This window comes from Amblyomma mixtum, chromosome 2 (assembly GCF_055824585.1).
Source record: "Amblyomma mixtum isolate Tamu chromosome 2, ASM5582458v1, whole genome shotgun sequence".
NCBI lineage: Eukaryota > Metazoa > Arthropoda > Arachnida > Ixodida > Ixodidae > Amblyomma > Amblyomma mixtum.
In genome coordinates this window covers 232185408-232211433 of record NC_143013.1, presented here as the reverse complement: position 1 = coordinate 232211433, position 26026 = coordinate 232185408, and the positions used below count along the sequence as shown (strand labels likewise).

The 26026-nt window shown below is 45.7% G+C and overlaps 2 protein-coding genes across 2 annotated transcripts; both read left to right on the top strand.

The window, feature by feature from the left end:
- Positions 1 to 3516: 3516 nt before the first annotated feature.
- LOC149362963 (uncharacterized) lies at positions 3517 to 14742 on the top strand. The gene is made up of 6 exons (XM_089573316.1): positions 3517 to 5283; positions 5367 to 5408; positions 9193 to 9279; positions 10981 to 11228; positions 13340 to 13454; positions 14052 to 14742. Exons 1-6 carry the CDS (start codon positions 5175 to 5177, stop codon positions 14501 to 14503), a joined length of 1053 nt encoding a protein of 350 aa, XP_089429442.1. The 5' UTR covers positions 3517 to 5174; the 3' UTR covers positions 14504 to 14742.
- Positions 14743 to 22905: 8163 nt separating this feature from the next.
- LOC149362962 (uncharacterized) lies at positions 22906 to 25493 on the top strand. The gene is made up of 4 exons (XM_089569844.1): positions 22906 to 23025; positions 23509 to 23608; positions 24227 to 24426; positions 25044 to 25493. The coding sequence occupies exons 1-4, from the start codon at positions 22906 to 22908 to the stop codon at positions 25491 to 25493; spliced, it is 870 nt and encodes a 289-aa protein (XP_089425970.1).
- The last annotated feature ends 533 nt before the right edge of the window (positions 25494 to 26026 follow it).

Genomic DNA, 26026 nt, shown 5'->3' with positions numbered 1-26026 from the left:
TGGGCTTAGTTGAGCTAATAACGCCAGGTATTTTCATGCAAGAGCTCCGACTGTAGTTAACAATATGTGCGCAATGAGAGTACTACGATAAATGGTGCAGGCGCTGTGAAAATTAAAATACATACAAATATCAGATCTTTCAGTGCTTATCACAGAGCACATCAAGATCCACAAAATCAGTGGAAGTGCAATCGGCTGTAGTTCAGCTCCTTATACCTTAAAAATAAACATTTGTCCTCGCACCTAACCGTCGAATTCTATAGTGGGAAGCATAGCATAAGTCTTGTCATCGAAATGTAAAGCAGTTTTTGCCATGCCAGCAGTGGTGTAGTGGGGATATTAATCCCCACTACACCACTGCTGGCATGGCAAAAACTGCTTCTTGCCGAAGTCAGGCAATAAATAAAAAAAAAAAAAAAAAAAAAGCAGTGGTGTAGTGGGTAGTGTAGTGAGCTGTAGATCTCTAGGTCGGTGGTTCGAATCCGGAACGGCGCGTAGTTTTTTTTTTCGCGTCCGAATTTTTTTTTTACTTTCTTTAGTTTACTAACTTCAATGGAAGCTATTTTAATGTTAATTGCCTTATAATTCCACCCCAGCCCTTCCCTTTCCTTTCCCAAAAATTGCAAACCAGACACATATGACACATATGTGTCATATGACACATACGAGATATTCCATAATCTCGTATGAACCAGACACATATGACACATATATACGAGATTTTTCGATAGGGACGTATTAATCGCTATCGGTTAATCGTCTTCATATTGATTACGGTCATAGATTTCAATCACGCGTCTTCAGCGCGCACTTCGCTTCTGCGTCGCGTGGTTGCTTCGGACGGTAGCAAGAGTTGGGGGGTGCGTACGTCGACTGATGTTTCGGAGTGCGATCGTTTCCTGCCGCCTTGATCCAAGCTTGAAGACGTAGATGCGACCGGCCGTTGTGAAATACCGAGATCTTGCAAGATCTCACGGTATTCTTTTTCAACGATACGGTACTTGCGTTGCTTTGCATTCATGGCGAAATGCAGAAGCTTTGCGGTGAAAGACGAGGACCGCAACAGCCGCACAAAGGGACAGCAGACAGGCAGTACGACCAACACCTCCACACCACAAAAGAAAAACAAGCGCGAGCACTCGCGGCATGACTCGCGGGCAGGGTTGCCGTTGGGAACATTTTAAAAGGAGCCAAAACTTGAGCTGAAAGTAGTCAAAAGTAGCCATGCCATTCCATCTTAGCTGTCGCGTAAAATAAGATGTTTTGCTCATTAATAAATTGAAGTGTAAAAAAATTGATAAAAATTATTCTTGGCGGTGTTGTCAACACTAAGCTTCAAAGAAATTTTTCGAAACTAAACACCGCTTTACGCATAAACGTAGGCATCCGCTCTCGCTCCCACGTACGTTCCAAGCCAATCCCAATCCATAGCTTGTGGTCATTTCGTTTGGACGTTTGGCAGCAAAACGCGCGCTTGTGAATTTTTATTTCTTCAAGCTTTTTGAAGTTTGGTGGCGGCACGCGTGAGTCACCGAGGGGAACCAGGAGGCACTGCTTGCGTAAGTATACATTCTGTCCTTTTTTCCCTTTCATGTTAGTTGTCAGCTAATATTTACTTGTGAACTTGTCAAGAGTGAGGACAATGAGCACGCCTCGTGTGTCGCCCCTTTATCTAACTTGTCTGTAGGCATCTGTCAGCAGTTGTCTTTTGATTAACTCAGCGGCGCATTGCAAGGTGTAACTGCGTGTAAGGGTTGGGGTAATATGAAGTAACACACACGTACACGAAGGGAAGCGCTTCTAAATGTCGTGTGTGTTTGTGTGTTCCTTCATCAGGGTGAACGCACTATCCCGGCAAATCTTGTTGGCGCATTGCTTCTGAGAGGGTTTGTTTCTCACGGCACATCGTACATTTATGTACGTGTATAGATATTATGATCATGATCGCAATGACAGTCGTCACGTGGTTACGGCGCTCGGCTGCTGACTCGAAATACGCGGGTTCGATCCCGGCTGCGGCGGTCGAATTTCGATGGAGGCGAAATTCTAGAGGCCCGTGTACTGTGGGCGATATCGGTGCACTCTAAAGAACCCCAGGTGGTCGAAATTTCCGGAGCCGTTCTCTGCGGCGCCCCCCATGACCAACCAGTTGCCACGTGCGATGCAGTTGAGTGTTTTTCATCGCCAATTTTTGCTTTTGTGAGGCTAATCGCTTGGTTCAGGCATGCATGTCAGACGTCATAGAGTCGCAGCCTGCATGCCTTGTGCTTGATTGACAAATGCTTCCATGGCAGTGTTGACATTGTTGCGTTGCGAGTCTCCGTGCGATGAGAGAAATGTGACAAGAACAGGATGAATGAACACAATTCTTCTGTACTGCCAGAAGTAATGCTGCTCCTGCCAGTGATCGGTTACAGAAAAAAAATTGAGAGTACTTTTTATTTATGTGTGTCCCTTCCCGCTACTCAGAGCCTTGTATTACAAAGTCTAGATCAGTGTGACTCTACATATAGCGAGTGCTAGTTTCGAGCTCGCTAATTGAACGCGCTTGTTTTCTCTCTTCCTCATTTGGTCAATCTTGCGTTTTACTGGTTTCTTTTTTCATCACTATGCTCCTGGTAGACTGCACTCAGTTTGATGTTCAATGCAGTGAAGTTGCACGCCACTATTGCTGGCTGTTATTTGTTTCACATGACAGCAGGCACAGAAATATTGTTTAAATAAGTCCCAAATTGCAGGCGCTCGTGACACTTGTAACTCTCAACTTATGAAAGTTCAGAAGTGCGTTGCGAAGTAGAACGAGATGGTTGTAAGAGTACCTGTCAGTTGTCATGGTAGTGTGAAGTTTTCGGCACCCAAACAGGCAAGTGCCAGTAGAGAATGGCACAGAGAGTGTCTGGTAAAAATCCTTGTTTGCCCATTAATCTTTTGTCGTGTTTCCTCTGTGCAGCATGTCAAAACCATTCGCTGTGGTGAAGTTTCCTCTTGAGGACGACTGCCTTGCAGTCATTCCTGTCGGATGGCTCACAGAGACAAAAGAAGAGTGCTACTGGCCTGTGCCCAGGAGCTCGGAGGTGACGCGGCTCGCAAAAGCTGAGGCCGAGCCAGCTCTCGGAGGGGAGTGGATGCGTTGCCCAGTGGTCGTCGTTACCACTTGCCATAAGTAGTCTTATTGCAGACATATTGATGGTAGCTTCATCAGCGATTGTAAAGGCCTCTTTGCTAGATTCTGTGAGTCTGCACCTCTGCATGGCTAAATTACGACTAAGAAGTCATGTTGATAGCCACCGCTTAGCCAGCTGTCAAAAAAGAGGAGCAGAATGAACTGTTAGCTATTGCACTTGTAAGCTGATGAACTACATCTGAAACTCATTAGTGCCTTGTTTTTGAAGACCTGTAGTTCCCAGAATTAGTGCTGCACTCAGTATGCTTAATAATATTTAGTACAGAAAGGTTTAGTATGGTAATTTTTTTTTTTGCATTATGAAACATTTTTTGACACACAAAAACCACAGACAAGGAAAGAGCACACAATACAAATGCCAGACATCAATTGATGCTTTGCGTTGTGTGCTCTTTCCTCATCCATGTTTGTTGTGCACTGAGACAGTGTTTCATAATGCAAATTCAGAACCAACTCATCCAGCTGTTTACATTTAGTTCAGTTTGAATTGTTAGCCTGTCGCAGTAGCTGAGTGGTCCATGCTGCTGAGCCGAGGGCCCAGGTTACATCCTGTCTGTGGTGAAATGGAGCAGTGCAGAATGCGCTTGTGCTCTGTAATATCAGTGCATGTTAAACAACCCCATGTGGTCTAAATTAATCTGGAGTCTTCCGCTACGTCATTCTTCATAGCTTAAAGCTGTTAAATCCTAGAAACCAGAATCACACTTTTAATTGTAAATAAAACAATGCCTCTGCCACATGAGTGTTTCACAGGCTTTCAAACTGATAGTCTGTTGGCCTGAGTGTTGCTATACAGGCAGCTGAACGGGCATCAAGTCAGCAAAGCAGCCCTCGGACATATTTTGTAGCGACAATTCTGTTAAGTATGGATACGTGTTTAATTATGAGGAATTATGTGAGTTAGTTTTTGGAACCCATAGTTTGTACGAGATTTTGGTGCATGGTATTGAGGGTGCCTAAGACTGTATGCTGTTTGGGCAATTAAATATGTGCTCTCGAAAGTCTGCCAGTTTCCTTTCATAAGGTTTCTGATATAAACAGCAAGCTTCTTGTGGTAAGCGGCCGTGATGGTTAGCAGTCTATGGTTGAGGAAGGAAGGACCCGTGCTCTCACTGTAATGTAAGTTATCAATCGCTCGTACAGCTCTTTTTTGTAAAGTAAGTACTTTCACAAAATTGGTTGAGGTAGTCGTTCCCCAGATCAACAAACAATATTGTACATGCGAAAAGACTAGAGAGAAATAAATTTGTAGTTTGAATTTTCGAGGCAGTATTGTGCGAAATTTATTTAGGATACCAACAGAGCGAGCCATTTTAGTGCAAACGTAGTTTACACGATCTGTCCAGAGTAAATGTTCTTCAAAAATGACTCCAAGGAACATTGTAGAGCTGACACGAGTTATAGGAGCTTGCTCGAAGTGAATTTGGGAGTTGTTCGGAACTTCCTTATTTTTGGCTCTAAACAGTATGTACTTTGTTTTCCTGACATTAAGTTCTAACCTATTTGATTTTAACCAAACAGACAATTGGGATAACCAACTATTGGAGGCTGCTTGCAAAATATTACTATCTTGCCCTGAAAAAAATACGTTAGTATCGTCTGCATAGATTATAATGTTGTCTGCTGGATGAAGGTTGACGATATCATTAATATATAATAAGAACAACGTTGGTCCTAGAACGGAGCCCTGTGGCGCACCAGACACAATCTGACCGATCCCAGATGAAATACCGTTAATGATAGTTGTTTGAGATCGGTTGTCAAGGTAGCTAGCAAATAAGGTTAAAGGAACACCGCGTATTCCATAACAATGCATTTTTTCAAGCAATATCTTATGGTTAACCGAGTCAAACGCTTTCCTCATATCAAGGAATATGCCAACTGTTAGCAGTTTATTTTCTATGTTTTCAATTAGCTTTTCTTTGATTTCCAGTAAGGCGGCCTCAGTTGTTTTGTTTTTTTGAAATCCGTACTGTTGCTTGGAGATGACATGGTTTTTGTCGAGATATTGAGAATGTTTGCAGGATCCTACAAGAGCGCCGAAAAAAAGGTGCGGCGCTACGAGTTCACTTCAGCCCTAGAAAGCTCGGCAGTTTCTGGTAATTGAAATTCTCATATTTCTTTATTGATGAGAAATTATTTTGCATACTCAACAAGACGTTCATGTGCAATTCTTTTTTAGGAAATGAGGGCCACAACGATGTTGTACAGCTGCCGTCACCACGTAAGACATGAATTCTCATTTGTTAAGCCGCCGCGGTGGCTCAGTGGTTACGGCGCTCGGCTGCTGACCCGAAAGACGCGGGTACGATCCCGGCCAAGGCGGTCGAATTTTGATGGAGGCGAAATTCTAGAGGCCCGTGTGCTGTGCGATGTCAGTGCATGTTGAAGAACCCCAGGTGGTCGAAATTTCCGGAGCCCTTCACTACGGCGTCCCTCATAGCCTGAGTCGCCTTTGGATGTTAACCGCCTTAACTTTTTCGCTACCGCGCCATAGGCGATCGTTCGCATATAATCGATTCAAATCGCCCGCGCAAAAAAGCTAATTTTGGAGCGTTGTGGACGTTCTCTGCCATCTAGTTAGCGAGCTCAACACCTGCTCTTTCGATTGCAGCCTTGGTTTTAGTGTTTTGACATGAGGGGGCGCCGTGAAAAATAAAACTTTGAACGGCCACAGCACCGTCAGCCGGACAAAATGGCGTCCGCGTCGCCGCGCGCTCCTCGGAAGCGAAAGCTGACACCGAGCACGTCGGCCTGTTTCGGTTTCGTTTTTTGCGACGAAAGCAGCGGTTATTAGTCGGGCAACAATGTACAAACGTTGAATTTCGGTTTCGGCAGCGAGACTTCGCCTCGGGAGCCTGGAACGTCAGCGCGTACTTGCATGTAAGTTCTGTTTTCGTTCGCTGTGTGTTTTCTGCGGTGGATACGGTTTGTAATTGATGACAGTGGTTTATTTTTGTGCTTCAGGGTCTTGACAACGTATGGCGAAGACAGTTTGCCAAATGCTCATGGTCGCGTCGCGTTTTTCAACCAAGACTACAGCTAGGTGTCCATATCGGCACATCGCTGCGGAGCGGCGCTCGGAGATTCGCTCGACTTCTCGACTTTTTTTGATGCTCTTCACGGCGGAAATGATGAAGATCGTGTGCGGAAACACTAATAAGTATGCATGGATGAAGATTTTCAGCAAATTTGGCGTGACGGCTCATGAGAAGACGTGAATCTGTTGGAGATTCTGATGTTCATTGGAATCATCATATACATTGGAATCGTTGACCTGCCACGACTGTATCCCTACTGAAATACCAGAATAATCTATTCTGGCCCTCTGCCATCAAAAATCATTTCTCAAAATTGGTTTTTCGCTTTTTTTGTTTTTGTTTTTTTGCACGTAACGGACCCGGATGATTCAGTGGCGACAGCTTCTATTGGCAACACTTGAAAAGTGTCCTGGCTTTTGAACCAAATCGATAAAACTTATTTCATCGATCCTGATGTTTTAGAGCTTGCCTAAAATGCCAAATTTTATCAGCTGGCTTTCAGGGAGCAGCTCATTCAAGAAATCTTCGGGTATGATGAGGGAAAAGAAGTCCACGCCCCCAATCCTCTCATAGAATCCATTCAACACCAACCGAAAAGAATGAAAAAAAGAAGAAACTACAAGCTCGGCTATCAGAGAACAAGGGAGGAACAAAGATAAAACCTTATGTGAAGCCCTTGTCAGCCTACCTCTACTTCACATCTTCACCTCTGATTGCTCTTCACAGTGGCACCACAGTCATGACCCCTGACTTGACAAGCCATGGAAAGTGCAGTAAATTTTTCTCATAGCTGAAACTGTGAATAATGACAGCTATAAACATGTGCAACAGTTTGTATATTCCAGTTTTCCTCTAATCAAGTTCGGGCTTAGTGTAGCCGGTAATTTTTGTTTTTGCTATTTACTTTTTTGTGTTTTTAGCAAATTTCGCAAATAAATGTTCATTTACTTTTGCACACAAAACTCTGGTGTTTGTTTCATTCAGAAGTGTAACTAATAAGCTACAATTTCATGCATTGCAATATGTGCTGGGTGTATTAGTTCTTGAGAAAAAAAATTTTCTTTCAGTATGCTCCAAATCGTGCATTTTTCCGCGGTAGCGAAAGAGTTAAAACTAAAACACCATTTCTCATTTCTATTTAATGTAAGGTCGACATTGTGTTAGTTTTGATTGGGGATTTATGGTAGTATGCTTGCAAAATCTGGGAAAAAAACTCCACCGTAGCTAATTGCACTTGCAGAGAAATGGAACGTGCTCAGACTTGGCATCGGCTTTTTACATTTGCCATGCTCTCAGATCAGCAGTGATTCTGCCAGTAACCATTTCGTGGCAAACTCTCTTACCCACGTTAACAGTACTGCGAACAGGTTTCTATTCACATGACATATATTCCGCTCTCTGTGTTTGGTTTCGCCATGACAGTTTCTTTTGTGTCCTTAAATGTACCGTATTTTCCAGTGTATAAGACGCACCCGCCATATATGCAGGCTGTAATTGAAAAAGTTGCTATATAAGACGCACCCCAGTTTTCCCAGTTGGGCTAGTGAGGATCAATTAAACACGCTTGCGCGACCATCACGAAATTCACCGTACTTGTGAGAAATTCTTAAGCAACGCTAAGTGGTCGAAAAAGGCAACACTCACGCCATTCCTGCCCACGTTTTGGAAAAAAAGAAAGAAAAACGAAAAAACTCTCCCACATGTCCATAAGAACATTTTATTTCTACTTAAAACCTTGGAAGTCTTCACCTTCGGATGCGCTATCAAAAAGTTCGCCCATTTCTGGTGGCAACGCGACTGAAATATTCTCTTCGCACTACGTACATGGAGCAAACAAAGTGGCAAAGGGTGGCTGAAAAAAGAACGCCGGCTTGTCCTGGCTTGTCTTGACAATGGCGAGAAGCGTGATTGTCGTCATCTTTTGGCATTTCACATTACTTTTGCTTGGGGCCTCCGAAACGGTGGTGTGTTTGTGATCCCGGAAGTCGTCATCCCCGTCGTTTCATGATAAAGTTCACCTAAAAAAAGTTGCGCACGGTGGTCCCCGTATTGAAGTATTAACCGTGTTACAACCGCTTCATTGCTAGTGATATTTTTTCGGTGAAAAAGGCTTGAACATGAACCTGAGTAATTTCTGAACTCTCTAAAAAAAAAACGAAAAATTCGCATACAAGACGCACCCTTGTATAGGACGCACCAGCAAGATTTTTGAATAAAGCCGCGTCTTATACACCGGAAAATACGGTACCAATGCACCATGCTGGTGCATGAGAAATGTAATTATTGAAGTACTATAGACACATATTTAAAAAATTGAAAACTGATTTTTCAGGAAAGAAAGTGGTGCAGTAATTCTCTCGCATTTCGGTGGACATTCATAAGAGAAGGGATAAAGGAGGGAGTGTGAGAAGAAAGGAAGAAGGAGGTGCCGTAGCGCCCTGGGATAATTTCAGCCGACTGGGGATCTTTAACGTGCACTGACATCGCACAGCACACGGGTACCTCTTGCGTTTCGCCTCCATCGAAACGCGCCGCCGCAGTCGGATCACAACGTTCTTTTATGTGTCATAGGTATCTGCATGATGTGACATTGTTTGTCACGTCAACTACTTGTCATGGAGGTGTCGGTTTTGATGGGTTTTGAATTATGAAGTCTTTGTACAGCCTGTGATTGAAACCAAATTAAAATATCTTTTCGGCCAAAGGAAGTGTTACTATTGCCTGGGGGGCATCTCTATATAACCAGGAATTTGTTTCTGAACTTCGTAATTTTGTGTCTATTGTGTTTTAAAAAGATCACCTGTATGCAAAACAGCCTGGCCATGCAACTGTTCTGTCCCTTCTCCAAAAATATCCTGAAGTAGCATTTCTGCATTCAATTAGGATAGAAATGTGACATTGTGGTTGTACACAGTAGTGTGTTCTGTACTTCCTGGATTGCCATCAATGACGCATGTTCATCTCCAGCCCCACTGAATCACGCTGGGGAGAGCGTGAACGAAAACAGTGCGCCACCCAGCAAGCTGGAGGGGTCGACAGCTGGGACTGTTGATGGTGAGATTTTCACTTTGTTTACTTTTGTGCAAAAAGAGAAATGCAAGCCAAACATGGGGACACAGTGAGAGGACAGAACAAATGCTGCTTGTCCCGTCTTTTCACTGTGTTACTTTCTTTTAATTACACTCCTATTTTGTCTAGTATCAAGTGACACAACAAAATATAGAAGCTAGATCTGCTTTGCCTTAAAGAAAAACAGAGCAAATTTTAAATTTCTCATTGTACCTGCTGCTGCCGAGCAGCAGTCAACAGGCCCAGAAAGACCTAGAGAATATACTTATTCAGGAAGATATTTGCACGGAGTTCTCCTCAGTGGCTCTTGAAACGGTGCTAGAAGCACATTTCTAGTTTCAAACTATGTGCTTTGAAAGGGGTCACTCTGAAAATCATCACATGTATTTCTCAAAAACCATTGTATTGAACTGAAGTGGTACTGGAATTTACAACCTAGTACTTCCATTGCTTTCTCCTCTTGTGATTCATAGTGGAGTGGTTGTTGTGTGCCCTTCCCAAGAGCTGTATGTTGTGCTTTTGTTGGGTTCTTTTGGATCCTGGCATTTCTGTTGCCTCTCTCGGCCTACATCACCACCAGGAAGCCACTCCTACGAATTGCACTCTACACAGTAGTCCCATGTTCTGTGCATTTGTTTCCTTACCAACATAATTTGGTCGCTTGGTCGCGGTTGGTCAGCAAGGCCCATATTGTAATTTTTCATTGTCTTTCAAAGTATTTTAAAAGTTTACTGGTTGGAAGTCAATGCAGTGCCTTGGATGCAGCGAAATGTGCTGATAAAAAAATAATTGCGCTATCACAAAGCTCCCATAAAGGGTGCTGAAGGAGATAAGCAGCCAATAATAGTGGCATGCTCTGAAGGAGGACCTCTTGCTTAGGAAAGAACTGAACAGCCTAACTGCCTTGTGAGCACATCAGCTGGCTCCTAGTCTTGTCTTGCCTGCAGAAAATGGATGCGTGGTAAGAGATAAATGTGACCTTGTTTTATTTCTCAACGGTTTGGGACCTCCTGTGCCTAGCAAGAAACATTTGGTCCACCTCTTTGTTGCATTTCGCTTGTCAGCTAAGGGCTATAATTCCATAAGGGCTATCTTTGTTGCAGTTTTAATGCATTGATCCCTGCCAGCACTTGCAGTTAAAACAGATGTCTACCTCCAGCATTTTGGCCAATGTGGGTTTTGCCGTGAGCAATACTTTCCAAATGGTGCAATGCTATATTAAGGGCACAGGCCTGCTCTGCTTTCTCGCTTCTATTAGCACATGCTTCTCATGACACTGGAAGAATCCATTTGCGACTAACTGCTGCCATCTCTGCCATGGTGCAATAGCAGTGGAAATGCCCATGAAGCAATGTAAAAATTGGCGAAGCTCATAGACTGAGAAGTCCTTTACACAACAAGGCTGCAGGTTCTGTGCTAGCTATCACACATAGAGCAGCTCCATTTCACCTAGGTGTTTGTCAGTGCATGGTGACATTTATGGCATTTAAATTAGGCTAGCAAGGAATAGAACATGAATTAGAAGTGTCCTGGAGGATAAAAACTGGGGGAAGTTTAGGAGCATAGTACAGAGTGTGTTGCTGCCTACTGTTAGCCTCATACTGTTCTTTATTGTACCTCAGTGCGCAAATGATATTATTGCGCCCAGGTTAACCCTGCTCTCACTGAAATTGTTGATTGCTTCAGTTTCAGCTACCCTGCTGAAGCTGATGTGCCTGGTGCTGGAGGTCCGACAGCAGCAGCGCGACTTAATGCAGCGGTTACAAAGGCTGGAGGATCATGTGCTGCTGCGGTCGGACCGGCAGCTGGAGCAGAGGACTCGGCCAGTGTCCCCCTCGCCACCGCCTCCCACCCTTGCACTGCCCGCATTCTCCCCCGAGGAGTTGGACACTGTGGAAGCTGCCGTCCAGGACGACAGCGTGGCTGCTGGACTGGTGATTTAATGTTTCTGATAATTCGTGTCTGGAAAAAATGAATGCCTACTAACGAATTGCATGCATAATGTAATTCCGAGGTTTGTGAAGAAATCTTGAGCTCCAAGAGTATTTGCATGCCGTGCTCTGTGAATAACATGCTCTTCATAGATATAATTCCTACTGTTGTGCTGGAGTGTGCTGTCACAGTGTGTTTTGTTAATGTAAATGTCTTGTTCATGAAAGTTGCTTGCTGATATACACACTGGCTGTTTCAGTGAACATTTTCAGGAATTCCTAAGAATAGGGAGTTCAAAATAGAAGAAATATTTGCAGGTACACACGCACAGTTATGCAGTAAATTATGTCCACCACTGCTGAGAGATCGTTCCTCCAAAAAAAAAATTGTTTTCCCATATCGAACTTGCGCTTCTTTAGGAATTTTTGAGAGTGTTCACTGGAACGCCCTGTCGATTCCTTGTGTGGTGAGATTTACTGTTGGAAGCAAAAGTGGTACGCAATGCCCAGCCGGTAGCAGAGCTTGCAAAAACTGCATCACGTGTCGGGACAGCTGTTAGGGGACTCTCTTTATCTGCTCTTTGGCTCCTATCAATTTGTTGGGCTCAGTAGCAGTGCTGAACATGTGGCGCTCGCAATATTGCTTACGGCAAGTGCCAGTTGTCACATCATGTTTCAGCCACGCAATGCAAAGAAAATGCCACCTGCGAGACTGCTGTCGCATCAGAGCGTTTAGGCGAGAAGGAGCGCTAAACAGCAAACCAAGCTACTGATGCTGGTTCTGTGCGAAGCATTGCACCTATCACATCTTGTAGTAGCTTGGTATTTGGCGGTGCAGTCACAGGCTTTTTTGGGGCAGTTGCTCTCAGATGGTGTCACTCAATGTCATTCGATGTAGTTTTCCAGAGCTCTGCCGGTGGCCGGTCGTTGCATAACAGACTTGGTTCCAACAAATTTTTTTCCTCAGTCAAATATTTCTGTGATTACATTATTGTTTTACATCGATCAACAGCAAAAAAAAATCCCCTATGCTTTTGTTGCCTGTGGCTGCCTTTCTTCGTATGTGTCTCATAACGAGCCCCTCATTTTCCTTACATTTGTCATTTATTGTTGTGCTGTTTTAATTTAGTTCAGCAGTGGACTTTGTAGCTAACATTAAGGATGTTGTAAGGTCTGTTTTACAGGAAGCTGAGCTTTCGGTTAATATACTGTTGCATGAACTGCTGTGAACACAGCTGGAAGTTGGTCCTCTCTCAGCGCGTCTTTAATTTCGGCTAGGTTTCCCAAATAATGGGGCAGCTTTAACCCACCTCTTCCCTGTCTTTTGCTCACATTATGCACATTTCATTACTTAATCTGCTGCCAAAAACAAGCAACATCGTTTAATTAAATGTGGTTGCTAAGCACGCAGCTTTACTCAGGTGCTTGGGGATTTAAATAAGCGCCCTTTGTATAGCATTAATTAGACTGCTCAATTTCAGGGTAGTGAGCCCCGCCATGGTGGCTCAGTGGTTAGGGCACTCGACTGCTGAACCCAAAGACTCAGGTTCAAACCGAGCCGTGATGGCCAGTTTTCCATGGAGGCGAAAAGCAAGGCGCCCGTGTGCAGTGTGATGTCAGTGGCGCATGTTAAAGACCCCACGTGGTCGAAACTTCCGGAGCCCTCCACTATGGTGTCCCTCATCATAGCCTGAGTCACTTTGGAACTTTAAGTTCTACAAACCAAATCAATTTTAGCGTAACGGCTGTGCAGAGAAAACACATCCAGCACATAGATATCTGCAAAAAGCATTATAGTTATAATATAATAATGTCCAAGATGCAAAGCATAATGGGTAGGAGTTGGCCACCTTTGCTCAATCGCTAAAGTTTCCCTGCTCTTAGTAAACTGGGAAAAAAAAGAATGTCCATATTTGTGGTGGTGCTTTCTGCTGGTAGCAACTAGTCAAGCTATTGTATCATACAGAAATTATGCATTATGATTGTAGGTACTCGCATGGGCTGTTGACAGGTAGTCACACAATTGTCTTAGCTATTCGATTCTGCTAAACTAAATGAAATTATAATTGATGTTTGTGCCTAATAGCTTGTGCACCTGTGGTGTTTCTTTTCAGCGAAAGCAGCTGGTCCGCCTGGGGGGCAAGGGCCTGAGGGAGGTGGGCTCCAACATAATGACCGCCATCATGGGGGTGGCTGTACAGAGGATGTACAGCCTCCATGGCCGCAAGGGCAAGTGGTCATTTATTGCCCTGAAGTTATGCAAGGTGGCAACAAGTATGTTGTTGCAGTAGCTTTTAACTGAATTTTAGAAGATGAGTGGAAGAACATGCACCAGGTTCTGCTGCGCTTTGTTTTCTTTTCTTCTTTTCAGTTGATACTTTACCAGTTTTCTTTTTCATTACAGGTGAATATTTTGTTACTGTTTTTATGGGGGTAGTCATCTGCAGTTTTCTTCCATGTGCATCTGAAGATATATGAGTCAGCAGATGTCTTTCAAAGAAAGCCCTCCCATCAGTCACATCCATCTCTTGTCATGGATCGTAGTCGTGCCTTGTATCTGCCAGCCATTTGTGCTCCCATATGTTAGTAGTGCAAAGTGGTCGACCGTGATGTCGCAGCAGCTTTATACAGTTGGTTAGAAGAGCTTTCAGGTGGATTTTCTCCTCAAGTTGTATTTGGATACTGTAGTCCTTTCATTTTGGCACGCACTTTGAGTTAACATGTACTTGTGGCCTTTTCTGTTTTCTCTGTTGCTGAAATAATCTTGATTTCTGTTAACGAGCAAACTTTTTCTGCTGGCCTAAAATGAACGCTTATCTTATGCAGATGCCATCTGTGAGAAGACGGAGGCGGATGTGGTGGAAGCGCAGGGGTTTATTAGGAAGTGGTTGCCAGGTTCGGTGGACCGTGGCGGCGGACGCAAAAGGCGTTTTGCCGAAGCGTTTCTGCCAAGTACCGCTGCCGGCCTGGCAACCACTGCGAGCCCCTGTGCTTCAGCCCCCAGCACAGTGCCCTCCCTTCCCCAAGCGGCCCCCACCTCCCAGAAATCCTCCTCCCGCGCGGCCCTGGCTCCTTCCCAAGGTCCCGCCTCCTGCGCGGCCCTCGCTGCCTCGCAGGACTCGCGCAACCGCGCGGCCCCAGCCACGGTGCCTAATTATTTAATAAATAGTTTCTCAGTTGGATTCTTTCGTTGCCTCATTTTGTTGTGCATGTGTATAGAAGAGATGATTGCAGCTTTGCAATGCCAAAACCCATGGCTTTCCCAATGCGAACATTAACTGGAATGTGAATATTCGCTGAACTGGAAATGCAATGGCATAAACTTCGGGCAAGCGTTAGCAGAAAGGCTGAACAGTGGCCTAATTGTGGTATGTCAAGCCGGTGTTGGTAGAGCAGCTGAAAGTGGGTACAATAGCGGCATGAATGTCGGTTCAGTGTTGGTAGAGCGGCTGAACAGTGGTCTGATAGTGGCATGAATGTCGGTTCAGTGTTGGTAGAGTGGCTGAAAGTGGGTACAATAGCGGCGTGAATGTCGGTTCAGTGTTGGTAGAGCGGCTGAACAGTGGTCTGAGAGTGGCATGAATGTCGGTTCAGTGTTGGTAGAGCGGCTGAACAGTGGTCTGAGAGTGGCATGAATGTCGGTTCAGTGTTGGTAGAGCGGCTGAACAGTGGTCTGATAGTGGCATGAATGTCGGTCCAGTGTTGGTCCGAACATCAGGCCAAGGTTGGAAAAAGTAACTTTTTGCCCCAATGCCGACGTCGGTACGACTTTCGAGCCGGTTTTGACCAGCATTATGCCAGCGTCGGTCCATTGTTGGTGTGCTGCTTGGGAACGAAATTCTGATTGAAGTTAGAAAGCATAATCTGCTTTTTCTACACTACGTTGTCTTATCGGAACTACTAAATTGTATTCAAGTGCAGAGAAGGCAACAGCCTACCTTCGTGTTCCTGTTGCAATCGTTTGGAACCCTCTCCGCTTCCATTCGTTGGCTCGCGGCTCGCTGCTCTGGCGGCCTTCCCATTGCCACCCCAGAACCTATATCTGAGCGACAAACACTTTCGATGAACGAGCCGATGCATGAGGCGTTTGCGAATGTTGTGGTCTGGATGGCTTTTCTCCATTTCTTCCATTTTCTCCTTCGATAAAGCTAGAAGGCCGTTCAGGTCCATCTTCACGATGAAAGATATAGGAATAAGCTCCGAAATGTCGCAATCCAGAACGCAGTGTGCAGCAAATGCGACAAAGGACGCTCAGGTATGACAGCCCAAGTCACACATTCCACCCTTGGATCTCTCCACGTGTGCGAGAAAGGGTCGCTGGTAACGAGAGTGATTCTGTGCTGCACCAATAGGCTTCATCTTCAGTACACAAGGGTGATATTGTTGGCGCTGGCGAGTCAGAGAGATAAGGGGACAATGGGTGGGGTTCCCCAGGGATACTTGGAATCAGAAAGCAGAGGGATTAAGGAGACGAGAATCCTCCTCTCTCTCGCTGCTTCCTTTCCCACATGCTTAACAATGGAATTGGCTTTTAGGTATTGAAAGAGGGGCAGGTGGAGTAGATACCAGCTAGGCTAGGAGGTGCGATAAAAACTGAGGCTGGAACTTGTAAGCAAGTAGATGAGTCAGACTGGCGCTTCAGGGATCATAGCTTAGGCATTCTTGTGGCGCCACATCGCTTGGGTGGGGAGAACTAAAAGCGACAAATGTTTTATGCGCGGACCTTGAGCTCCAGATGCTCCCTTTTCTTAGAATGGCCGAAAATGGATATCTTTGTTAGTATCTCTGCTTTGTGTCTCTTATTAGATGGTAATCAAACAAGTTTCGCGCATCACCAATCCTTGTATAAAATTAGAAAACTCGGCAGATGCCAGGAAGAAAATGGAGAGCTAAGTACAGCAAGGACTTTTGACTCTGTAAACTACGTCCAGAAAGATGCGGTGCCTTTAACTTTTCTAACAGAATGTGTGTGTGTTGGATACGGAAACTGTTGATGTTCGACAGGCCACATCCGGCCGCCTTGTTCTAATTGACCTTTGTAGATATGTCCCATTTTCTTAATGAATTTGACTCAACCACAATGCAGCTTTAAAACTGATTCCGATTGAATTTTACTGAAAGGTCTGATTGGTGTAAATACATTTTGCTCAACACTAGTGCGGCCTAAAGCATCTACCCAAGCGGAACGGGCAATCACCCCAATATCGGAAACGTATTCGAAAAGGCCGGTCCTGGATAGGAACAGGGTGAAATTAATCAGCTGCAACATTGGCCCGATTACCCGTGTCGCTTGGGTATCGCCTCCGACAGCGACAACGTATAGTTTAATGCCAGAAATGGGTATATTTTACGCTATCATGGGGTCTCATAGCGCCATATGTGGTAATTTCTCGGAGCGTGTTTGTCCCGTACGTGTCATGCTAAGATTAGGCACAATTCTATCAAGATGCCCTTGTTCCCTGCCGGGCGCGGTGAGCAAGTGCCTACTTGCAATTCACAAGAATTGCAACTGGGCTTATTCCGAGAAAGGCTCTTTGAAAGTGAGGAGAAAGTTTTTTTCAGATTCGAAACGACGACCTGTGCACGAGAGATGTGGTAATATCTGGGTTATGAAAGGAAAAATCTTCAACAGAAAAGATATTTCCTCGAAGATATTTCCCCGAAGAAAGGTCACAGCAAAAGTTCCTCTGAGGAAGGGCTGCTGCTCAAGAACGCTGCTGCTTTTCCCTTTCAAAGGAATTAAATCCATTGACAATGGCCGATTCTCATGAACCTGCTAGGGTGACAACACAGGGAGTGGCGCTACAATGGAGAGAGGGGTCTATCCCGGACAATGGAGTGTAGGGATTTATCCTGTTCTCTACTACTCCCTGTTTTCTCCCCTTTTTTATTAGGTTGCTTGGCAACCTACTCACATGAATGACTAACTATTTGGCTTCCATGTAACGTAATTTCAGATATACATTCCGCGGGCTGTGCAATTCTAAAAGATAAAATTTCTCGTTTTGCTCACCAGTTATAGGCGCGGACTGTACAGTATCTTAAAATATTGCCGCATATGCCATCAAAATTCTCTACGCCTATTGTATTACAAGGTTACACTTCCGCTGTGCGTGCACATACATTTTTATGCGCCGGTCGCACTTGTTGTTCCTAGGGCCTATATGTGCCGGGTGTGGAGAAAATAAAGAAGAAAAATTTTCTCAGAAGACACTTAGCCCTGGTGACAGGTGCCCTGGTGACAGACATCTCCCAGTCTGTCTAAACGAACGCCTTAGGGAGCACCATAATTCTTTGGACGAGGCAGCCGGTTCGAATTGGGCGCTTCACTGCAGGCAACCTGAGCACACGTGCGCCCCATTGCTTCATCAGACATCCGTCATCTTCAAACATAAGGATCAGATAGTAAGGGAAATAGTAGAGGCATATCACATTGACAAAGAGGGTACAGCATGCATTAGTAAGCCCTCATTATCACTGGCTAACCGCGAAATCACCTTTTTGGAGCATGCATTTGTAGATATGTAGATTTAATATTTTCAGTGATGATGCAGTGTTTTTTGTTGTTCTGTTTAGTGTTTGGCGGGAATGCTATATATGTACACATGTGCGTAATAAATCGTCAGTTGAAAGTCAGCGCTCGTGGTGTCGTGTTTGTTCCGTCCTCGTGTTTTTTCCGCGCTGTTTTACCATGGATAGTAATAACCAACTTGCCCACCTTTCTGTACTTCTAAATGTCTTTCTCATGATGTGTTTTGTTGCAAACCTTCCAAGCGTTCAGCGATTAATCACTGGCACACTTGCGTTGCTCTGACTATGCCGTTGCGTTTACGGGTCAGTGACTCGTTCCATCGGCAAGCATACTGTATCCGCCGCATGCGAGCCGTACATGCATTCTTGTCGCATGCATGTACACATACGAGGCGGCCGGATGCTAAAGTTATGGCGGCTTACCATACGTTTGAAGTCACCGGTTTGGGAACATTTTTTCCTACTTCACAAATCGGGATGTTTTTACCGGGAAAGTATGTTTCAGGGACGTATTTTCTGGGGGCGTATCTTCAGGGGACGTTTTTTCTGGGGACATTTTTCCGCCTACCCGGTAATTTTTGGCGAAGACACGGTGCCGGCCTTCAACCTTGGCCTCACAGGGTTCAGACCCTCGATTGATTTCTTAAACTTCGGACCGAGGAGCGCCGTAACCAGTCACACTCTCGCGTCTAACCCTACCGGGATAACGCAAGAAGAAATCATCTTTCAAGACCTGCTCAGTCTACACGACCACTCCATTCTAATCAGTCACTGTATTCCGGATCTACAGCACCAAGCTACAAAGTGGTTGCGGATTTTTGTACTTAGAGGAACCGTGCAGGCTCAGGCTGACACCGCACGATTTGTGTACAGGGGCAATACACAAACCATTGCTTTCCACTTTTCACGGGTAGCTGCTTGTACTGTGAGCGCCGCGAACGCAGGCAGACCGCTTCAGAAAAATAAACCGCGTGGGGGCGCCAATGTTGCTGAATAGCGCGAATACAGAGGCCCACTAGCCTGCCGCCGCCATCATTTTTCTTTGGATGCCCTGCATCCGTTCTTTTTGTAGTTGCGACCTCTACGAAAATTCCTCCGATTTCATGACTCCTTTTTTTTTTGGTACGACTGAAATATGCCTTCCCGATTAGCCCCGCGAAGCCTTACGTGTCACTCGGGATGCCGTAGGGCACTCCCAGGAAGTTTACAGCCGGCCAAGCCTTTAGCTACCTTGTGCGACGGCCGCTTTTTCTGCGGTCCTGCGTTTTATGATGAAGCAATCTTACGGAAAGCTCAATATTAATAACGGGCTTAGTGAGCATTTGCTTAGATTTGATATTTTCACAAGTTTTCTCCGTCATCACCTGCAGGAGCACGGAAAACGCAGCTATCACGCACGCCAGCTAAAGATTTAGCCGGTTGTACCTAATACCCCTGTCAAGCGGGCAAGTTAAGCGCACTTACGGGGAGTGTGCTTCGGCATCCCGAGTGACACTTTAGGCTACGCGGTGCTAAACGGGAAAGCAAAGTGCACTGATAGTAAAAAAAATGGCGACAAAATGAACGGAATTTATGAACAGGACGATGGAAAAGAAATAAAGACTGATGTTATTTGATTGCTTAACGTGATAGCGCAAACAAAACGAGGTTCAAGAGTTTTTAGCGATAAAAGAAATGAAAATAGAAGAAAAGCCAAGACCAGCCAAGACGATCCAGAATTTTGACAACAAACAAGATGGCGGCGGGCAGCGATGTTGCATCTCATCACGGTTACTTGTTTTGTTGCTTCGCTTGTAGCTATAACCAAGGAACTTTTTTTCTGAAAACAGTGTTATAGCACGTAAAATAAAGTTGTAAATACTTTTAATGCACTATAAATTTTGTACCATTGGAACCACTGGCGTCGAGGCTACGCACTCGACCAGCAAAGTGTGGTCCGTGAACGCACTCTCAGCGGAGTGCACTCTTCCACGAGTGACACTACACTTGCGTCGTTAGATGCGGCAAAGTGTACTTACAGCGAAGTACACTCTCCTTAAGTGCACTTAACCTGCCCGCTTGACAGAGGTATAACTTGTGCGCTTGAGAGGGGTAGTAAGTTTTGTTGTAATTTTTGTATTCCGAAAACTTTTGTGGGACCCTGCGCATAAAACCGTCAAGGCAAAGCTTCATGCGTCTTGTGCTCGCCTTGTTAATATCAATTCTGAAAATAAATACCGCATCGTTTAAATCAATACTGGGACCTGTATACAACTTTCATCATGAGCAACCAACTCGCCCAAACATCCACCCTGATCAACTTTCATCTATCTGCATACCGTTACACCACGTCTGCTATCCCGTACACTTACTTCGCAAGCGCTAGTGGAAGCGCGAAGCTGCTGTCTCCAAGAACAATGCATAGACGCTGAACATACCAACTTCTAGATATTCCATGGGCTCATGTGGTAGCGCAGTGATAGTGTACGGGACGTGCACAGTGCTTGTATCATTAACCTATTTATAGAGGGTGTCTAGCATTAAAGTTTCGGTTATCAAGTCAGCTCTTGTCTTTATGGTCCGATATATATAAGATATACCTTTTGTACAGTTGCTTTCTGAAGTCTACAATTTTCTGCTTTTATTTAGCTTGGTGCCGATGTGTATACCAAGGTATCCTTCTGGACTTGTGTTGTGCTCCAAATCTTCCGAGCCTTAACCACTGCCAAACTTGCGTTGACCATACCGTTGATATTACTGGTCAGTGATTCTTTCCACCGTCCACCAACTTAGATCCGCTTCATGCGCGGCGGCCGAATGCTGTAATCACTGCGGGATATGAGACAGTTGACGCGCGCATTTCGGGACATTTTTTCATGCGCAGGAAATGAGGACGCTTTTTTCCGGAACCAGGGTTACGCGACAAGGGCGACGCAAGGTTGAAAATGGCTACTATTCCATCCTCCTGAATGACTTAAAAAGTAAACGCTTTAGTGATGCATGTAGCTTGCATAATTGTATCCAAATAATTGCTAGCCAACTAAATTTCATTCAATATCCTTGGCCTACCTGTGTCCTGAGATACTTGCCTTCTTTAACGTACAGGTATGGTAAAAAGAACACAGGCCTCCGACCTGTTGGGGTTTGAAGCCTGGAACATCCGCGACTACGACCATCGGTTTCGAGGATAGACTCTGCGAAGATTCGCTTCCTACTCCCTGTGTCTTTAATAGGAAACCTACGAGGGTGATTCATCGGCCTTCATTTCGTGCGCTAGCAGCTCTGCTGCGTAAGGTAGCTTGAATAACACTTCTGTTGGGCCTGGTTGGAGCATGATAATTAGAAAGCTTGGCCAGAAGAAGTGGCATTTTGTCAATATCTGCAGTTGAATGAAACTATAGGCCACTTCTGCTGCTTTTGTTTTATAAAAAATATGATGTCCCTGATAGCAAACCTCAAGATTACGTTTATATGGCAAGAGGTGTATCGACATACTGTAGGCCACTTCTGTTGCTTTTGTTTTATAAAAATATGATGTCCCTGATAGCAAACCTCAAGATTACGTTTATATGGCAAGAGGTGTATCGACATACTGTAGGCCACTTCTGTTGCTTTTGTTTTATAAAAATATGATGTCCCTGATAGCAAACCTCAAGATTACGTTTATATGGCAAGAGGTGTATCGACATCATCACGACGAGGCACATGCGTACCTACATAAAATCAACACAAAGAGAACCGCAGCTCTCGCATGACATCGTTTGTTAAGGTATACACGGATGCTGACTGTAGCAGAGCTGAGTCACTCTGACGTCACGCTGACAGCAGCCTAGCATCGTGACCTACTACGTCACCCTCCTGTTTCTATATAAACCCGTTTCCTATCGGCAATAAACGTTGTTCTTCACTGACTGCCGGCCTGCTCACATGGTGGCAGCGGTCCCTAGTCGGCATGTCGACGCCAGCGTCCCTTCTTCCGCCACCGAACCCCTTGGACACATCAGGCAACGCTTGGCTAGGATGGCAAACCTGGAAGAGTGAGTTCACGTTGTTTTCTACCGCTACCCAGCTGAACAAGCAGAGCAAAGAGGTGCAGGCAGCCGCACTGCTAGTGACGGTTGGTGACGAAGCTAGAAAGGCGTACAGCACGTTCAAGTTTGAAGAAGAAGACAAAAATGACGTCGTAGTCCTGCTAAAGAAGTTTGAAGATTTCTATAAGCCCGAAACCAACCTAACATTTCACGAATTCCGATTCGGCTCAAGAAACCAGAAGGAAGGTGAAAGCTTCAGTGAATGGCTGACAGAACTACGAATACTGGCAAAAAACTGCGAATATGGAGAGCTCGAAGACCGTATGCTGCGCAGCCGCATTATTTTGGGCATTCGCGACAGAAACTTGCAGCAAAGGTTGATCGCTGAGAACCCGTCCTATCAGAAGACTGTCGAAATCTGCCGCGCCCTAGAACAAGGGAAAGAACAGTTCCGCGAGATAAGCGAAGCGGCAGGAACCACCCATGAAACGAGAGTTCATGCAGTAGCGGCTAAAAACGACGTCTGCAATAGATGCGGTTATCAGACGCACCGCAGCGGAATATGCCCCGCGAACGGTAAAACTTGCAAGAAATGCGGCAGGCGGAACCACTTCGCACAAGTATGCAAGTCGTTGCCGCATTCACGAGGTGCGATACGGCGAAGAAATGATTTGCGGGAGCTGCAGGTTGAAGAAGACGAGGATTACTTCTTGGAAACCTTGACAGTGCACACACTGACGGCAGACAACTGGAGTGCGATTGTGGACATCGAAGGCACACCAATGAAGTGCAAATTAGACACGGGGGTAAACTGCTGCGTTATTTCAAGAAAGGACATTAGAAAACTGCCAGTTAAGCCAGAACAGACCTGCCTGGTCACACTTACGGCATTTTTTGGGCACAAAAGCACTTCCTGTGGGAAAGTACGGCTGTTGCTTTCTGCAAACGACCAATCTCACGAAGAAGCATTTTTCATTGTGGAGCAGGACGTGCCTGTAACACTGAGTGGTACAGCAGCCCAACGTTTGGGGTTTATCAGCCGCTTACAGAGTATTCAGCATGACTAACTCTACCCGCCAGCGCAGCCTTTTGCAGAAGTCTTCAGAGGGCTCGGGCAGCTAAAAGACTTCGAGTACAACATGAAGCTGAAGCCTGGTGCCGCGGGTGTCGTCGTGCCAGCTAGAGGAGGTCCGGTGGCCCTTCAAGATAAGGTGAAGGCGGAACTACAGCGCATGGAAGAGCAAGGCGTCATAACAAAGGTAACCGAGCCTACTGACTGGTCTAGTCCCATGATCACAGTAGTGAAAAAAGACAAAGTACGCATTTGTTTCGATCCAATAGAGCTAAACAAGTCGCTTTTGCGAGAAAACTATCCTATGCCAACAATAGAGGACGTAGTTCCGCGGCTTTCCGGTGCTGTGTTCTTCTCTACTTTAGATGCCGCATCAGGATTTTGGCAGATTAAATTGGACGAGGCACGTTCAAAACTCTGCACCATGAGTACACCGTACGGCCGCTACCGGTTCCTTCGCATGCCGTTCGGAATCGCCTCTGCTCCAGAGATCTTCCAAGCAGCAATGCACCGCTTGTTAGAAGGATTACCATGCGTGGCGGTAGTTATGGACGACATATTGATCTGGGGAAGAACTAAAGAGGAACATGACTACCACTTGACACTTCTGTTGACACGCTGTCATGAGAACAATCTTAGGCTGAACCTCAAGAAATGCACGTTTTTGCAGCCGCAAGTGCGTTCCCTGGGCCACATCTTCACTGCAGAAGGCCTGCGAGTAGACTCACAACGAATTCAAGATGTACTACAAATGCCAGCGCCCAAGAACTGTAAGGAGCTCCAAGTATTTCTTGGCATGATTAATTTTGTGCAGCGGTTCATTCCCAGCATGTCTGATGTGACTGCCCCGCTCCGAACATTGCTGCGCAAAGACATTGCGTGGGTTTGGACCGAAGAGCAGGAAAGAAGTTTTCAGAACTTGCGGCAGTCCTTGGTAGAAGCACCTGTGCTATCATACTTCAATCCAAGTAAATCTATCATCCTCTCCGTCGATGCCAGCCAATTGGGAGTTGGTGCGGTTCTTATTCAAGAAGGTCGCCCTGTCGCTTTTTCGTCTCGGTCGCTCACAGGCGCACAACAGCGCTATGCGCAAATCGAAAAAGAGACTCTCGCTATTGTGCACGGTTGCACAAAATTCCACGATTACATTTACGGCCAGCCAGAAGTAACCGTGGAGACCGATCACCGCCCTTTGGTGCCGATATTCAAGAAGCAGTTGCATCAGTGCCCTCTTCGATTGCAACGCATGTGACTAACCCTGCAGCGCTATCTTATCAATGTTATCTACAAACCGGGCAAGGAACTATTTCTCGCAGATGGTTTGTCGCGGTTTCCCAGCAAAGAATGCATGGCTGAAGAGACAGAGCAGTTTCAAGTAAATGTCCTAGATTTTGTTTCTGCTTCAAATGAACGTCTCAGGGACCTCCTTGCAGCAACCAGTGGTGATCCTGCTCTGCTCCAGCTACGTGGATATGCGGAAACAAGCTGGCCGGAGGACAAGCGTGATGTTCCCGAAGCTGTCCGCCCATACTGGTCATACCGGCAGGAGATACACACCCAGGACGGCCTGTTATTTCGCAGTAATAAGGTAATCATACCACATTCGAAGAGAGCAGAAATTTTGTGTCTCCTTCATGCCGCACATTCGGGAGCGGATAAAATGAAAGAGCGGGCGAGAAGTGTCATGTTTTGGCCAAGCATGTGTGCAGAGATTGACCAGTACTCCAAAGCTTGCAAAATCTGCCAAACGCATCAACCACGCAATGCGAAGATGCCACTTTTGAGCCACGAAGTACCTAGCTTACCATGGGAAGCTGTGGGAATGGACTTGTTCTTTTACGGTGGCAGGCAGTACGCCATAATTGTTGACTTCTATTCATTCTTCTTTGAAGTACGTGAATTCCAACAAGTGACAGCGAAAGTGCTCAAATCATGGTGTGCGGAATCTTCGTTGTTCATGGACTGCCCTTAAAGCTGTGCAGCGATAACGGCCCACCGTTCAACAGCGCAGAATTTAAAGCATTTCTAAACCCGCTAGGTGTTGCACACGTCACCTCGAGCCCGTACCATCCGCGTTCTAACGGAATGACTGAGAGGGCAGTCCAAGAGGCTAAGAAGCTACTAAAAAAGTGCTCGTGCAGGATGCCAGACTTCCAAATGGCTTTACTCGAGTGGCGCAATACCCCCAGAGATCCTGTGCTGAAGTCCCCTGTGCAGAGGCTTATGGGAAGGCAGACGAGAACTCTGCTCCCGGTACCGGCAGAACACTTGGTTCCAGAGACGGTGCCCAGCAGAACCGTGCACAACAGACTCCAGGAAATTCGCCAGCGCCAGAGAACCTACTACAACCGTGGCTCCAGACACCTGCCTCCCCTGTCGCAGGGACAGCAGGTAACAACGTACGACACGCTTCAACGGACCTGGGCACCTGCTGTATTCCTGAGGCCAGCGGAGACACCGCGTTCTGCGATCCTGAAAACGGAAGACGGCCGGGAGATCAGGAGGACCCGGGAGCACATACGCGACGTAACCCCTCGGCCAGACAATCCTCCAGCGTCTGACGACCCAGACGTCGCACACGATTCACCAGAGCTACGGAGAAGCACACGACAACGTCTCCAGCCCTGTCGCTACCCACTGCCAGAGAGACGTTAAACAAATTGTTTAAGAAAAGAAAGATGTAGCAGAGCTGAGTCACTCTGACGTCACGCTGATAGCAGCCTAGCATCGTGACCTACTACGTCACCCTCCTGTTTCTATATAAACCCGTTTCCTATCGGCAATAAACGTTGTTCTTCACTGACTGCCGGCCTCCTCACACTGACCACATTTTCTACACCCTTTTTTAAGGACGAAAGTCTCAGGCGCATCTGCTGTCTCATCTGCCTCTTCGCACACTGTTACCGTCATGCATACCTGCCGAGTGGATTTTGCGCAGTAACCATGCAGGAGGAGAGACACATTTCTTTTTTGCACGGCTGATTCGCGCTCAGATTTTTTCCTTTATTGCGGCATTTATTTCGCATGCTTTCCATGGATCTATTACAACTAATATGCTTAACCTAAAGAAGAGAGGAACGAATAGAAAATTACGCTGTATAGAATCAAACATTATTTGGCAAATTTGACACTGCATAGCATACAAATATGAGCAAGAAATTTGTCAGGAATAAAAGTGAAAGGCGCTC

Bases quoted from the DNA above. Each gene is read 5' to 3' on its own strand.
- LOC149362962 (XM_089569844.1), top strand. From the start codon at position 22,906: ATGAAGCTGAAGCCTGGTGCCGCGGGTGTCGTCGTGCCAGCTAGAGGA. The intron at 23,026-23,508 runs GTAACCGAGCCT...ACGTTTTTGCAG, and splicing joins AGCAAGGCGTCATAACAAAG to CCGCAAGTGCGTTCCCTGGG. The intron at 24,427-25,043 runs GTAATCATACCA...CCTGTGCTGAAG, and splicing joins TGTTATTTCGCAGTAATAAG to TCCCCTGTGCAGAGGCTTAT.
- LOC149362963 (XM_089573316.1), top strand. From the start codon at position 5,175: ATGGTTTTTGTCGAGATATTGAGAATGTTTGCAGGATCCTACAAGAGC. The intron at 5,284-5,366 runs GTAATTGAAATT...ATTCTTTTTTAG, and splicing joins AGAAAGCTCGGCAGTTTCTG to GAAATGAGGGCCACAACGAT. The intron at 11,229-13,339 runs GTGATTTAATGT...GTTTCTTTTCAG, and splicing joins ACAGCGTGGCTGCTGGACTG to CGAAAGCAGCTGGTCCGCCT.